This window comes from Myotis brandtii, unplaced genomic scaffold (genome assembly GCF_000412655.1).
Source record: "Myotis brandtii unplaced genomic scaffold, ASM41265v1 scaffold455, whole genome shotgun sequence".
Classification (NCBI taxonomy): domain Eukaryota; kingdom Metazoa; phylum Chordata; class Mammalia; order Chiroptera; family Vespertilionidae; genus Myotis; species Myotis brandtii.
Window position 1 is genome coordinate 1,490,950 of NW_005367384.1, and position 17,138 is coordinate 1,508,087.

Below are 17,138 nucleotides of genomic sequence, written 5' to 3' on the forward strand. Positions count from 1 at the left end.
AAATGAAAATATGCCTTGTACACTGCAAGTACTCAAATGGAAAATAAAGACAATGAGGGTTTCTATTCAAAAGCCTGTCTGCAACATAGCACCCAATTCTTCCCACTCTAAAATGAGGGGTGGGTAACACCCCACTTTCCACAGTCTCACTGGGTCGTGGAAACACAAAGGTCAGCTAAAGATCAAAGGAGTGTCGGTCCTGATAATTAGTTGCTAACATGCAAACTAGAGGAAGGGCAAACATTCCACAGGTTCACAGATGGCATGTGGACTTTTACAAAAGAACAGATTTATTCAGACTTAGTTTTCAATCCGCTGGAATAAACAGGCCAGTAAGATAGAGGAGGTGTGAACGTGCTTTGGGCACCATTCTTGTAACAGCTGTTGAGGTGCCTTTAAGTGGGTGCACTCTGGACCACCTACTCTCTTGCAGGTATTAGTACAGGAAGAGCCGAGGCCGTGGGTCCTTCAGTGCCTTGGTTTCCATCAATCTGCATTCGGGCTCCTCCAGAGCAGATCCTCCTACCATTTCCTGCCCCTCCCAGGCTCTTCTTCTGCCCTGAAGTGCTGCCCCCGCCTCCCCACCGCCGTGCTCCTTCCTCCTTGGTCCCTGGCTCCTCTCCTGGGCCCAAGTTAAGCTCAGCTCATCCCAGACCTGGCTCTCACACCCTTAAAAGCACTATGTCCACGATGAACTCATCTCACTGAACTCACACTTCCACTCCCACCCCCCTAGGCAGCCAGGTCACAGCACCCTCGATCTCCCCTCCTTTCACATCTATCACAGGCTCCTGCAGGCCTGGGGCTTGATCTTACTCCTGTAGCTTCAGTGCTAGACAATGCCTGGTATACTGCAGGTGCTCAAGAAGTATTTTGGGGTGCCCAGGTTGGGGACAACAAATGCTTTTAAGTGTCCCCCAGTAGCACCAGCATCCATGGCCATAGCGTAGCCTCATCTTGCCAACTAATTACCCTTTTGTCTTCTTTCCTCTCTTTCACTAATTGCTTCCCCAGCAATACATCTAATAAAATAATATGACACATTACTCTGCACATTTGAATCTTCAGAAATATTAAGGAGCCTAAGTTTGATACAGTTTTTCACATACTCCAATAATTCTCCCATGAATCAATAAGCAGAAAAAAAGAACAGAAAATCAGAATTGGATATAGAATTCAATTTTTTTTCTTTCAAAGACACATTTTATACAATTTTCAACATTTATACTTTCAAACAAAATGAGCCAAAAATACACCCAGCACTAAAAAAATCAAAACAGAAGTAATACAATTTTGATTTCAATATTTTAAAATACAGAAATTGAAAAGTAAGAATACCAAATACAACTTTAAACAAGTCACTTGTCCTCCCCTCTAATAACCAATTAAACTATTTAAAGACTTACAAATTTAAAACAGAAGCAAAATAAATACTGTACACTTTCCCTGCCTGCAGGCAAAAGATGGGAAATACTGTTAAGAGTCAAAAAAGAAAATGCTCTTTAAAGCTTCAGCATCCCGTTTCCCAGCCACACCCCACTCTGTAGTCACACAGTGTGCTTCTGTATTCAAAGGACACACATGTGCACACACACTGACTGCCTATACAAACAGACAAGACACTACTCCGCAGACACCCCAAACAAGAAAGGGTACCAGTCTCCTTGGACCATGGGCATAAAAATCAGTTAAGGAAAGTCAGTCAGGCTAGCAAAACATTACTACAAAACTAATAAATACCATAGCCAACAACTGTCCCCTTTTCAAATTTCACAGATTTGAAATCTCTAAAATCAATACTACCCCACCCTATCACCTCCCTCTACCCCCTCAAAAAAACAAACAAACCTGCTGAAGCACTGGAAAAGTTAGACATTTCACAGTAAATGTGAAAATTCATATTATATAATCTCTTCAAATGAACCTTTCACCCTCTTTCCACAGCATGTAACTATTATGGCTTAATTTATATTAAAAGTAGAAAAGTCTTTTCGGAAGGAAATACAGTCTGCGAAGTTGCACATGCATTTCCTGATCAGTGCTATTTCATACCTAACAACTGCATGACGCGTTTGCAGTCAGAAGCTATTTTGGGAAAAACTGAGGTTATAGCTTTTGATTCAGTCTAACCATAAATGTAAGGCCCTTAGTTTGGTTTAGGTTTCTTTTGCAATATAAAATAACCTGGGGTTCACTTAGCAAGTGACACCTCAGGTCCCTGACTATAATGTGGAAGTTATATGTATGCTTTGTAAAAATAAAAGGTTACGTATGAATCTTTGAGGGAAGAAATGATTCTAGGCAAGGAATTAATGAATGAATTCCTCACTATATATTCCACTTAATAATGGTAACTGTTACCAACCAACTACCACAGGAATATAAGAGTATGTCTGGGTTATTTCATTCCTGCAAGATATTATATATTCCAGCACTTATGATCACTGTTTTGGTGAAATACCTTGGGGGAAAATAGCTGGCATTTTAAAAAGGAAATGGCCAAAATAAAAGTAGGTGGAGGCAAGGATTATTGTTATGATTAAGTTCCACTTAGGACTGCTTTCTGAAATAAGGAAACGTGAGTTCAGAATGTCACAGGTCTTGCATAGGTAAGCTACTTGGAGGTCAAGGGCTACGTGGTAGCCAGGGTTTATTAGTGAAATAGTGCAGAACAGATCAACTTGTTGGAAGAATCACTGAATATAGTTTTGAAAGGGTTTTAACAAAAATTTAATGTTGCACTTGTTAAGACAAAGCTTTAGGACACTAGAGAGGGCACCATGGGTGAGAGGGAGACTCTACGGGGTAGAATGCAGGTAAATGAGCATTATTTTCCCTACCCACTAAAGAGGAGAAAAATAGTATAAAAGAGTAAAACCACAGTCAAATATGATAAGCTAATTGCTTTGGAAATAGGCATTTGCTTCTTAACGACCTTAATTTTTAAAAATTTAATGTAAGGGATATAAAAGATTTGACTTTTATGTCATGATTTTCACTGAAGAACAAATAAAAATAAGAGCAGGGTTTTTAGTAAGGCTATAGTATCAAAATTACTTTAGTCCAACAGCAATGTAATGAGTATATTACTTCTCCTTTCTTTCCATCTGGCTTCTAGCAAGCATATCAACATCACCCCCAGGACAAGCAGAGGCTGCACAGCATCACAGAGAAGAGCTGTGGTAGGAAGCAAGGTACCAGAGGTCTAGAATCTACTGTGACCCCAGGCAAATCACTGCCCTATTAGGGTTCCATTTGTCTTCTTTAGTTACCAGTAACACGTTTTTCCTAATGACCTGATGCTCAACCTTCTCGAGATTGCTTTAGATAAAGGTCTAGGGCATCCAGAAACAACTGGTGATCTTTAGCTTTTCTTTTTGGAGGGAGCAACTGGCTTAATATTTAATGAGAAAAAAATGAATTTTTGAAAAATTTTCAGATTGACATTATTAAGCCTTCATCTCCATGTGAAATTGTAAAATGCTGATACACTGCAATAGTTACTTCTGGCAGTGGTGTACCGGGTGGCACGGTGATTCAGGAGCTCTTGGGGGAGTTACTATAGAAAGCATCTCTTGAAACAAGCAGAAAGAATCTTTCCTTAAGTCATCTTAATGATTACTTGAGGATAAACATTACTTACTTGAGGATAAACAGTATCACTCTTATCCATAAACTATTTCACTTTTCTTTCACTTCAAGCACTAATTTTAATTGTAATTCAGCACCTTGTTAGAGACTCTTCAGGTTTTTTAGGTAGCATGCTCTGGGCATAGATTTGACATAAAACAAATTTTATGAGTAATAACAGTTTAAATTTAAAATGCATAAAAATGTGCATTCATTATCAGTGGCAACTTAAATAATGATAAATTAACTGCAAGCATGAAGTGTTACTAGATTAAGAAACACTTTTCCATGTATTTGTTAACTGCATTTTTATCCAAACTAACAAATGAGAAAACTAAGATGTAGTAAGAATAAGCAACTTATTCAAGGTCACAGAGCTGACATAAAAATGGCAGAACCTGGGCAAAAATCCAAGTTGTCTGCTCTCTTTCATACTAAACCATGACCCTCTACTGCCAACATTAAATTGTTAATTTCTGAAATGTTTTTTACATTTTAAAAATTAAAAAAAATTACTTCCACGTCTATATAGCATAGTATATCTCAATTGAAACAAATGAAGTTAATGCTTTTTTAAATAAATGGGCTCTCTTTTGCTTATGTTTGCTTAGAAGTAAAAATAACACTGCTTATTTCCTGACGAAGATACCTTCAAAGGCAGAGACCACATTTCAACTTTACACTTCCCCACAGTACTATGTAGTGCTGGGCACATAGTAGGTGTCTGATAAATACCTGCTGATCTCATAAGAATAAATACAGTAGAGTTCATTTAAAAGGCAATAACTGGGATTATTAAAAAAACAGAACAGTATTCAAGCTAAGTATTTAAGTAGTAATAAAGATGGCCTTGTTTTCTGAGTTTATAAGATGATTTCAGTCAGAATTTTCAATTTTGTATGCTTTAAAAATTAACTGATGCTTATGAAGTTCAATGTATTTCTAGGATACAAAACTATCATAAATGCCAGCTTTGTACTGTTTACAACATTAATCAATACTGGAGAGCATTATATTATATGACATTATGAATTACAGTACAGTGGATACTAGGTTAACAGAAGTTACTTACTTGAATCAATACAGGAAAATTATCTACTATAATTAAAAATGCATACATTTAATCATAATTCTGCTTTACATATTTCTATTTGCTTATAACTAGCTAAATGCCACCACTGCTGTCTTCGTAAGTCATAGTATCTGTGCAGTAGTATTGTTTATGAGACCAAGGGGAAAACACAAGGTTGTCTGTTACAGTTAAGTCCAGATACTGGCTGCAGTTACCTCAAGGTTCAGTCATTTCCGAGCTACAGGGGATGCATCAGAACCAGTAACTCTGTAAGACTAGGAAAGTTCCTGGACCAGTGGCTGAATCTGCACCAATTCAGAAGAAGATACATGTGTTCTGAGTAGTGGTTATATTTATGACCCTGCTGAAAGTTTTTTTTTTTTTTAACTTAGCCAGTTAATGGGCTAAATTGCCAAAAATGAATCCACAGTACCTTCACTTAGAAGTTCCACATACTGTCTACTTAAAATAAGTATTTACCGGCCTAGGTACACAGGGTGGATACTGGCCACAATTTTAACTCATAAAAAGAAATTGTTTTATTTTAATTTTTATAGTTAAAGAAAAAAATTCAGGTAATTAAAAACACTTAGAGCTGTGAGAAGAACATAAAAAAAGAACCCAGATCATGATGTAACTGAAAAAAAAAAAAACCAAAACATCACAGTAATATACTGTGTGGGAAGGTGGCACAATCAGTCAAACCCAAATTTTTACATTTTTCAAATCGAATCATCCATCAAATGACTAACCATGCCCATCTCTTAACTAGTTTTGGCATCGTGCAGAATTTAAGTAGGCCACTTATAGGCATTTAGTATTTCCACAAAATCCTTCCTGACACCAGGTAAGATCCAGACTTGATTCAGTCACTTGGGCCAAAAAGGCTAATTCATAAGTTACTTCATATTTATTCCATGAAATACTGGAATGAAGACAGAGTAAGAAATCTCTCTCTTTGAAAATACACATTTGAATGCAACCATGGAGGAGGATGGTATGGATTTCTTTTTCTTAGCACTGCACATGATACTAAATATAGAAGGGAAAGTTCTGCTACCTTGGCTCAGTAAATAAAAGGATATCCATAATATGGCCATATTTCTTCTTCATAAAAATAAATTTGATCTTATTTGCCTATATTTTCTTTGTAGGAAGTTGTATAATGCTCTCCTGTCAGCATTGGAAATATCTCCACCCCACATCACCCCAGCCTTGAAATTACTTATTTCTAAGTCATGGGGGGTAGGGGGAAATATTAGCTATTATTAGCTGGCATTTAGTAAAAATTGTGCATAAAAGAGATATATGATTACTTTAAAGCTCAATCAGATACTTAACCTCAATATGCACTGGCTAAGTTAGGATAGATGGAAGAAACTACAAGAAGCACCCATTTTACTTCAAATCCATGTCTTAAATAATTCTTTAGAAGGTTAAGAAATAAAAAACTAAACACACACACACACACACACACACACACACACCTGCAAAAGGTCTACTCCAACATGCTTGCTTCTACACAATTAATATAGTATAGTCCTATTATATTACGGCTTATTATGCAGAGTTGAACAACTAAGTCAAATCTTATTTCCCAACAAATTAGGTACACAGAATAAAAGCGTCATAAAATATAACCTTTGTGGCAGGTGTTGGTCCTGCCCTCTAATACCAGCAGTATGAAGAAGGCCCTCTGTAGTTACAAACGCATTTGAAAAACTAGAAATATGACAATTTAATCAAACTTAATACTTTTTCCACAAATAGGAAAAAGATATTAAAGCTGTTCTCTTTGGAACCCAGGTCATCAGCAAAAATGAAAATGCAAGAAGCCTTTGTTATATTTAGGAAAAAATTGCAATGTCAAACGAAATGAGAAATGTTGGGGTCTTTTATAATGTAGGTCTAACACATCGGCTATGAAAGTGTTTCCCTGCAAAGAGAAGAGTCTTGTATCATCACAAAAGCTGGGAGTGCAGAGGGGGAAGGTGGGATATAAGGTCATCAACCTGGATAACAGTATGCACCTTGGATGTTAGCAAAAGCGAAGCTAATAGCTTATAAAAAACATGAAATATATAAAATAAAATGATTTCCATATACATCTTAATTTAAAATAATTAATGCATCAAATCCCTGTTTAAGACTTTAACCTGAATATCAAATTTAAGAGTCCAGACTAGTTACTGTTACTGTGGCTCTTCCCCACATGTAACACACACACTATCAAAAATAATTTAAAAACCTTCACATTCTTAAATCTAAATTAGTGAGATATTTCTCCAGAAATCTTCCAAATAAATAGCTTTAAAAAAGAATTTAAAAGCTGTTAACTTTTAAAAAAATCTGTTAAATAAATTATTGATAATTCTTTACCACTGAAAATAAATCAAGACACTACCAACAACAAAATGAAATTCAAGCCCTGACAAGAGACCCTTTTCAGTTCAAGGTCTCCTTTTAAGGTTCTACCCTCCTTCTTCCTCTCCCCCACCAGGTCCAAAATGGTTATTGCTGAGTGGGTGTGGCACAGTGAAAATGCAGCATCAGGTTCATTTTGTTCTCCAGGCAGTGTTCTCTACTGGACATGCATGGCGGAAGCTCCAGGCTCCCACACCCCCGAGACTGGTCTCCAAAGGGAAGAGTGATCCCAACAGCAGCTCCATCACACAAAGAAACGTGCATGGCCATTTCTGTTCAACTTAAGGATCTTCCCAAGGCGTTGTTTGGCTGTTGCCATTCCTTTTTTTGGACGTTTACCTATAAAACACCAATAGCAGTGTAAATAACGATGCAAATCATACTTGGCACCCAGGACCTGGAAGATTTAAAGGGAGGGCTCTGTGGTAAGCAAGTCTTCCAGGTGTTCTGAATGGGCAAAGTCACACTCCTGGAATTCTACTGTTTAATCCCTGTCATCTCTGCACGTGAGGGATAAAGGCCAACCTTCTTCACAGGACTTGCGTGGCCCTCACACAGTCTGATCCCCACCCATCTCTTCAGCATGAGCTCTTACCATATTCTGCAACAAACTGTGTTCAGCAACAAAATGGACTGAAGTGCTATTTCTCACCTTTGTACCATGGGTCACAGTAGCTCCTTTCCTTCAATGCTATCATGTCACTTCCCCAACTCGGCAGGGCTAACTAACCCCTTACCATCTTTTTCAGGATCTACCTCCTCCGCCCAAAAGCCACTCCTGATCCTCAGAGGTGACTCAGTATCCCGCTATTCCCACAGTAACCTGTATAAACTGTTATCACTGTGGTGTCCACAGTGCACCAGGCTGTGAGCAACTTGACTACAGACACTACCTCTATCAGAACTGCCACTCTCACCATCTTACACAGTCAAAAACATACATAACCTACAAATGTGCAAAAGTTACCTTTTGTTGCCTGGTTGCTGATCGGTGGTGGGTTTGATGCAGGTCTCTTGGTGGGGTGAAGGGGCACTGAAAAGGAAGTTTCACCAACTGGCCTTTCTGGGCTTACACTGCCATTACTTATCTGGCATGCCCCTGAAACCAAGCTTGAATTCTGCATGTACTTTCCATTCTGAGGGCTGGAGCCACTGCTGTCCACAGAATTCCTACTGTGTACCTTTTGACTGATTTCTGATGAACCTTCCTTTTTGATATATTTATGGCCTCTACTTGGATCCTAAAGAATGAAAATAAGGCTGAATTATTAAGGTTCCTTTAAAAGAAGTGAAGTTTTCAACCTCTCTATACATTACCAAGCCAAGAGAGAAAAACTAGACTACTGAACTTTGGTTTTCTTAACATGTAGTGGCCACAAAAGACTACCCTTCATGATAGCCCATTCATTCCAAAAGCTAAAAGCTCTGAAGGATTCAAGTCTTGAAGCTGCATCATAACTTAACCCAAGAAGCAAGCATTATATATGGATGGGGGGAGGGGGAGAGTAGGGGAGAGGAAGAGGGAGAGGGAGACAGAAAGAGACAAAGAGAGGCACAGACTGAGAGGGAGGACGGAGGGGAGGAGGAAAGGGGAGGGAGGGAGAATGAATGTAATTTCAACAAGCCATCCTGAACTCAGTGAGCATGTGCTGTGAAAGGAAGCCAAGATGGGAGAAGTGGTCCTACTGCCTCCTCAGCATGGCACAGTTCCCATATATCTCTCACTGTGTTATATACTATCTTTTTTAGAACGTAACTTCCATAGGGTTCATCTCTACTGTATTTAAGTTGGTTACTAAAAAACAAAACAAACCTAGATCCTGAAGTCTCAGGTCTGTTTTTTCTGTAACCATTTTTCCTTCAGTCTCTTAAGATTACTGAGTGAACTGTAAGGAAAAAACAAACACTGCTACTGATTGACGGGTCTTGAAATCAATGGAGAGAGCCATGACCAAAATTAAACAGAGAAAGAAAAAGACAAACTTGAAAAGATAGAGCACACTGCAGATGTGATGTTTCACAAAATTAGCTTTAATTATGTGGGTGTGAGATATAAAATGTATCTCTGATTCTCTTTTTTAATCTTACTTTCTTATATCTCCAATTCTGTAATGATTAAATAAGTTTTAAAAACAGCAGTAAGCACAGACTTGCTTTAAATTATTTTACAGCCCTAACCGGTTTGGCTCAGTGGATAGAGCATCGGCCTGCAGACTGAAAGGTCCCAGGTTTGATTCCGGTCAAGGGCATGTACCTTGGTTGCAGGCACATCCCCAGTAGGGGGTGTGCAGGAGGCAGCTGGTCGATGTTTCTCTCTCATCGATGTTTCTAACTCTCTCCCTTCCTCTCTGTAAAAAATCAATAAAATATATTTTTAAAAAAATAAAAATAAATTATTTTACAAATATGCTTGAGCATGAAGAGACAACTGCTATGATTTGACATGCCTCTAAAATATCTCTCAATTATAAACAAAAGAAATGATTGTCTCCAAAATGATCATGCTAATCATCTATCTTCATTTTCAAAGACAACTATAAAAACAACAGTTAGATTTAAATAATAGCTTACTTTTAATACTGAATCCTATAGTGAAATTATAAACTTCATGACCAGCTATAGTGAGGCACTGTAAAATCATACACTGAATAAGTGAATGATAACAGTGAAGGGATTTCTTACCTGATCTTTGAGTCTGGAGGATACTGTTAAAAGAACTTGTACAGACAAAACTGCCTTGAAAAATAACCTGGCATATTGGTTTCTTTTCTTATTGTAAAAGCGGTTGGTGAGTATTTAGAAAATATGGATAAGCCAAACGAAGAAAATAAAAAATACCCATAATTCTATTACTCACGAGTATGCTTGGAGTCTAGGAGGTTTAGGGACCCCAATCTGCCACATGAAAATTTTGATTCTTTCTTTGGCTGTCATTTTCTAAGATTTGCAGCAAAAAGTCATATTACTTTCCTTGCTTAGCACTATTGGTAAAATTTTTTCTTTTTAAAAAAGCTATTTTGGGCCCTGGCTAGTGTGGTTCAGTTGACTGAGTGTCATCCCGTGAATCTAAAGGTCACTGGTTGGATTCTACGGGCTCAATTCCCAGTAGGAGGCATGCAGGAAGCAGCCAATCAGTGTTTCCCTCTCACATCCATGTTTCTTTCTCTCCCCCTCTCCCTTCCTCTCTCTCTAAAATCAATAAAAATATTTTTATTTAAAAAAAGGAAATTTTAAAAAGCTATAAGGGGTTCATTTTGCTTGGTATGAGTATTAATATGCTGGGATCCAAATATATAAAGTGTCCTCTCTTAGAGCAAGCGTTCTTAATTTGGAGTCAATGAGTGGTCTGGGGTCTAAATCATAAGAATATGTAAGCAAAAGTCAGCATTTATGATGATCATTTTCTGGAAAGAGAATCTATAACTCTCATCAAATTCTCAAAGAAATTAAGCATCTAAAAATGTTCAAGCCCTAGCCGATTTGGCCCAGTGGATAGCAAGCATGTCAAACTTGTGGCCCACAGGCCGCAAGTTTGACATGGTTGGGATAGAGCGTCAGCTTGTGGACTAAAGGGTCCCAGGTTGGATTCCAGTCAAGGGCATATACCTTGGATGCAAGCTCCTCCCCAGCCCGGGCCCTGGTTGGGGATCGTGGAGGAGGCAACCAATCAATGTGTTTCTCTCACACTGATGTTTCTCTCGGTCTTTCCCTCTCTCTTCTACTCTCCCTAAAAATCAATGGAAAAATATCCTCCGCGAGGATTAACGTAAGTAGGTAAATAAATAAATAATAAATACAATAAAAAAAAAAAAGAAATGAAAAATGTACAAGAAACAATTTCAGAGATTAAATAGAGATCCTCTAGTACTTTCCTTTCCTTTCATGTTTCATTCTAACTAGACACACCAAAAGGTACTGGCAGCCAGTATTTTTTAACTACTTCCTGGAATAAGCTATTCTTTTCCAGATCACGGTATATCCATGAGCTTTGCATTGGTCATTATATCAGAATCTCTAAAAATGGATAGTTGTTCAAATGTGCATTTAATTGTAATTTTTTACCTTCCCAGAAAGAAGGAAAGCAAAAAGAGAGTTAATGACAATTCTAAATCTCCTTTTAATGTTTCAAAGCTTGAATATACCTGAAGATTAAATCTGGAAGTTGTATCAAATTGTTTAATCCAAGAGGAACGCCTCAAGTCCTGATCTTCAGTCTTGACATGGTACCCTAGAGAGAGGTTTTAATCAATTATCTTCACACAAACTTAATCTCAAAGAACAAAGTTTGCTAAATGCTTAAAACTGAAAGCAAATTTGTGTTGCATTTTATTAAAAACTGAATATGTTAATTCTTTAAATATTTATTCACATATGTTTACCACATTTCTTTCCCTCTCAAAAACAAAACAGTTATCAGCTCACTGTCTTACATGCTAATTCCTTCAATCTTCTCAAAGGCTGTCTTTATATGGCAGGTTTTATGCCAGATGCTGGAAGACTAGAGTAAAATTTTATGGCCATCTGCTGTAGATATAAAACCAAGTGCAATACACACTCTCTAAAAATGATATATTTTCCCATATAGAATAAAGGCATATGTTTGTCTGAATTTTGCAGTATTTGCACAGAAGCTTTCTTTTCAAGGGACCAAACAGATTATAGAGAGATAAAATGAAAGGACAGACTAGAAACCTAGATTTGAATTTTAGTTCTCCCATTACCAATGCATTTTTAGGTAAATTATTTAATCTCTCTAAACTTCAGTTTTCTCTTAGATAATAAGCAAAGGGATCAGACAGTCCTGGTTCAAATTCCAACACCAATGAAAACTAATTATATAAGTATGGGGAAGTTAAATTAACTTCACTAAGTCTATTTCCTTTACCTGTAAAGTTATATTACCTACAACAAAATGTTGTTTCAAGAATTAAGTGGAATAATGTCAAACTCCTGGTACATAGATGACATTTAATTCCGTGAGAACAAACACAAATGCTATAATAGGCATTTGGTTTCAACATAATACCAGCTTCTCCCCAGTCCTCCTCACACTTTTAGGGAAACAAAATTTCCCTTAAAGGCACAGAGAAGAAAACATTCTGTGGCATCACTGATGTTACTACTGAGTTTCCTCTTTCCTAATTCTTCCTTTAAAGCTGAAGAGAGAATGTCCCTAATCAGAAAGTTCAAAACTTATTTTCCCTCCTACAAAAGAAAATAAGGGTGATTGTTCAAGCTTAGCAGACCATTTAAAGGCCCTGGCTGGTATTGCTAAGTGGTTCGAGCATCAGCCCACACACTGAAGGGCTGTGGGTTCACTTCCTGGTCAAGGGCACATATCTGGGTTGCAGGTTCAATCCTCGGCCCCAGTCAGGACACATTCGGGAGGCAACCAATCAATCAGTCTCTCTCACATTGATGTTTCTCTCTCTCTTTCTCCCTGCATCCCACCTCCCCTCTAAAAATCAATGGAGAAAATATCCTTGGGTGAGGATTAACAAATAATAATAATAATAATAAAGCACCAAATATTCCTTCCACTGTAATCAACTTATAAAAGGGAAATAACACTATGGTTTAATAGCAATGATAAAATTATGCTGGTGAACATGACTCTCAATCCCAGTTAATTTACATTTTGAATTATTATACTTGCACCTTATATAAATTGTCAACATTACGTATATTTTGGCCAATATGCTTAATACCATTTCCAACTAAAAATGTGCAATAAACAGTTATTCATAATCTCTAACTTCAACTGGGATTATAGAGCTATTACATTGGGGGTCATGAGTTACTTTTATGTTTCTTACCACATTCCACTGGTTTATCATAGCGGTACAGCTGCCTAACCTCGTGGTTACTGCTGTGACAGCTGCTGGGATCCTGGAGAGAGTTTCTTTCACTGCTGCAGCCTGTGCTTTGTATCTGCCTTTGTAAACATGTGGAATAGTGCAACCCTGCCATAGAGAGCATGCCCTGAATCGCTTCTTCCTCTGTGCTCGTCGAGGTAGGACATTCCCTAAAAAGCAGATAACCAAAAATACAAGAGCCTATTTAGTCTAATGGCATTTTGGTAAATTTTAAAACTAAAAGAAATGTTTTCATGTCTTTATATCACATTAGAGCAGCCGTGGGCAAACTACGGCCCGCGGGCCGGATCCAGCCTGTTTGAAATGAATAAAACTAAAAAAAAAAGACCGTACCCTTTTATGTAATGATGTTTACTTTGAATTTATATTAGTTCACACAAACACTCCATCCATGCTTTTGTTCCGGCCCTCCGGTCCAGTTTAAGAACCCATTGTGGCCCTCGAGTCAAAAAGATTGCCCACCCCTGCACTAGAGGCCCGGTGCACGAATTCGTGCACCAGTGGGGTCCCTTGGCCTTGCCTGCAGAATCGGGCCAAAACTGGCTCTCCGACATCCCCTGAGGTGTCCCGGATTGCAAGAGGGCACAGGCCAGGCCGAGGGACCCCATCTGTGCACAATTGGGGCCAGGGAGAGATGTGGGAGGTTGGCCAGCCAGGGAGGGACTGTGGGGAGGGCTCCAGGGCATGTCCGGCCTGTCTCACTCAGTCCCGATCGGCCCAGCAGCAAGCTAACCTACTGGCCAGAGCATCTGCCTCCTGGTGGTCAGTGCACATCATATGACTGGTCAACTGTCTGACCCCTGGTGGTCAGTGCACGTCATAGCTAGTGGTTGAGCGGTCTTAGCATATCATTAGCATATCACGTTTTGATTGGTTGAATGGATGACCAGACGACCGGACACTTAGCATATTAGGCTTTTATTATATAGGAATGTCATGAAAATACTACCATCAGCAAACCTACCTTTTAACTGGAATTTCACTTCTAGATGTTTTCTGGCTCTTTTGAAGAAAGTTCCTCATCACATTAGATTCCTCCTTAAAGTTTGATGTTATCTTTTGTTTTTTTTCATCACCTGAACTTTCAGACTCTTCAGTGGTAAAATTATTTTTCTGAGATAATAAATAATTAAATGAAAGAAAAGCTATATAAGAAATCTGACCAAGACTGTACAAACTAACAAAAAATACTTTATCTGTCTAGGGAAAGTTAGAATCTTAATTATCATGAAATTATTTCTGTATTTCATACGAAAAAGTGAAAATCTCCATAACTATAGTAACATAATTCCGTAGTAAAAAACACACAGTACATGTTTTCTTTAAGGTAAAATGAAATATAAAACCTAGGAGATATATGAGAAATGTAAGAACAGTATCTCCCTCCACCATTTCCAAAATCAGATAAAGCTACATTTAGCAAATGTAAACAGTCACGCATGTGTGTGTGTGTGTGTGTGTGTGCGCGTGTGCGCGTCATGTGTGCTCGCGTGTGAGAGAGAGAGAGATTATTACAGGGAAAGACCCTGTGCTACAAAGGTCAGAGAGACGGGGAAGGAAAGTGGGTGTTCATTTTTCCACCCAATGGCACCCAGCACGGGCCTTTGGGCATACCAAAGCAGTGCAATCAGGTCCAGAGTCTTCCGAATCAGAAATGTCAGAATATTCTGATGATCGATTCCTGAGTTCTGACTTCACACTTGTAAAAAACCCTGAGAAGTAAGAGTCAAAGAGAAGGTCATGAACAGGGTGATATTGAAAGTCCATCCAGCTTCGTGTCTATGTCACTCCTGTTCTATACTCCTTTCTTTTCATTCATTCTTCCTCCAAGAACTTTCTCCCCAACTGACCAAGATGCAAATTGAAGTGTATTCTACAAACATTTCTAGACTTTATTAAACATAATTATACACTCCTTATTTGAAAATTTTAAAAATATTTCTTTCCAGAAAAAAGCCTCCAACACTAACATGAGCTACAAGAAACTTTTCTTTTTTTTTTTTTTTTAAATATATTTTATTGATTTTTTACAGAGAGGAAAGGAGAGAGCTAGAGAGTCAGAAACATTGATGAGAGAGACACACCGACCAGCTGCCTCCTGCACACTCTGCACTGGAGATGTGCCCGCAACCCAGGTACATGCCCCCGACCGGAATCGAACCTGGGACCCTTCAGTCCGAAGGCCGATGCTCTATCCACTGAGCCAAACCGGTTACGGCTACAAGAAACTTTTCAATTTCCCTTTTGCATTATTTCTCTCAACAGATAACAAAAGCATTCAAGTAGGTAGTGAATTCAACAAGCTTATAGACTGGGCCTTAGCACTGCCTTTCTCTTCCATGGGGCACTACTTCATAACTACCGCTTGATGAATTCTACTGATTAACCACCTTCCCCATCATGTGAACAAATGCAGTTACCAACTACAGCAATATCACATTTACCTGAAATTAGCAGGAATTAAGGTAACTTTGGATTAAATAATGTGAATTATCTGGAACACTTACTTGTCAAATACCAAAATATTTAACTGCTCCTTAAAATTGAGGAGGAAGAGGTATTACTGTTTGTCACACTAATGATAAGCAATTAACAGCCAAGTAGAGGCCCTCTTGTCAACAGGCAGCCAAGAAAAACAATACATGGATTACTAATAGTTTTAGGTCAGCCAATTATATATGTCTCCTGCTTCTGAAAACCATATACATGTTAGCTAAAATTATTTGTGAAATCCCATTAAACTTGGGACTGTTTTATTTGGAGTAGAGCATGAGCTTTCGTGTGACGCTTGTAAAAACTGTCATCAGACAAGCATGTCACTAACTTGCACATGTCCTCATCATTAATAATGCCTTCCCTGGGCTCTACACCTCTCTGGGCATTCACATTCAGTATTTCCCCAATGGATACATTATTCAGAAATACTTCAGATTTCTCAAAAGAGTACAAATGTAAGAACTTGCAAGTTACTTCACATGCTATCACATTAGTAATAAAGAGACCTTTACAATGACCATTAAAACAGACATACTGTTAAGGGGTTTCTGAGATTCTTCATTCTCCACTGCCTCTATTCCTGAACTCTCTTCTATCTTCACTTTTGCCTTTTTTGTCCTTCTCTTATCCTCTTCATTTTCACTGTCTACTGTATAAAGACTCTGATCTGCGAAGGGGTGTCTTTCGTCTCTGTATATAGAAGGAAAAATAAGTCAAAAAATAGTGCAACTTGTGCGACCAAACAGTACACTCCCCACTTTAATTTACAGAGAGAGTGGAGAATTGAGCCACTTGCCCCATATGTGGTTAGCTGAACAACAAATGGACTGGGGATTCAGTAAACAGAGGGAACCCCCTGAAAGCTAATCGGTTGGATACTTTGATCTGGTTTACATACTTAATTATCCTTCCATTTGTCAGCAGTAATCGTAGATCATTATCTTTTGCTCTCCATTCGGGTACGGTAGAAGATGGCTGGAGATGTTTGTTGAATTTACCATTCAGTTTAGAGCTCAAGATGTCCTAAAATATAAAAATAGAACTTACTTAATCTCCATACTCAACTACACCCACTGGACTAAATGAATAAAGTCAAGCCACCACCTCCTCCCTTAGCTCTGCATCCCAAACTGGACTAGGCAGCCACCCAGGCCAGGAGACAGGCAGCAGTGTGCCACTAAAACCAAATGGTTCCTAAAGCCTAAGCAGGAATGTGGTTTGTCTTTCTGTAGGGCCTTTAACAATAACACACAATAAAGTAGAATGTAAAACTTGCGTAAAGCGAATTCAAAGACATTTCACTCTTGCAGAAAGCTGGAGAGCTGGGGAGCACTGCTCTAGTGCATAGTGATTCTCCTTCCCTGACTTGTTTAAGTGCCAGCTGCTGGTCCTTCCCGATTACCCTACCTTTGACCTACTCCCTAGTCTTCCCACCAGGCACTGGCAGAAGCTTACAGGTCACCACATTGCTATCACTAGGAACAAAGGCCACCATGTGACATAAAGGCATACAATAACTGGTTTTAATACATACAGAATATTTCCTTTCTGTGGAAAATGTTTCTTTAATAATAAATAGAACCTTTCATAACATGCTAAATCTTCTCCCAGATGGCTATGGGTTAAGGAGGTTTAGGACA

The 17,138-nt window shown here is 38.4% G+C and overlaps 1 protein-coding gene across 3 annotated transcripts in view; it reads right to left on the reverse strand.

Moving 5' to 3' along the window:
* Positions 1-1,163: 1,163 nt before the first annotated feature.
* The window catches only part of KDM7A (lysine (K)-specific demethylase 7A), a 74,175-nt gene continuing 58,200 nt past the window's right edge, over positions 1,164-17,138 (reverse strand). For all 3 annotated transcript variants that reach the window (XM_014546723.1, XM_014546724.1, XM_014546725.1), the window contains 8 exons: positions 16,397-16,521; positions 16,034-16,188; positions 14,617-14,714; positions 13,967-14,115; positions 12,943-13,151; positions 11,269-11,354; positions 8,094-8,367; positions 1,164-7,465 (listed from right to left, as the gene is read on the reverse strand). In XM_014546723.1, the coding sequence (XP_014402209.1) occupies positions 7,371-7,465; positions 8,094-8,367; positions 11,269-11,354; positions 12,943-13,151; positions 13,967-14,115; positions 14,617-14,714; positions 16,034-16,188; positions 16,397-16,521 (1,191 nt within the window). In that variant the 3' untranslated portion in view covers positions 1,164-7,370. The remainder of the gene's footprint in view (positions 7,466-8,093; positions 8,368-11,268; positions 11,355-12,942; positions 13,152-13,966; positions 14,116-14,616; positions 14,715-16,033; positions 16,189-16,396; positions 16,522-17,138) is intronic.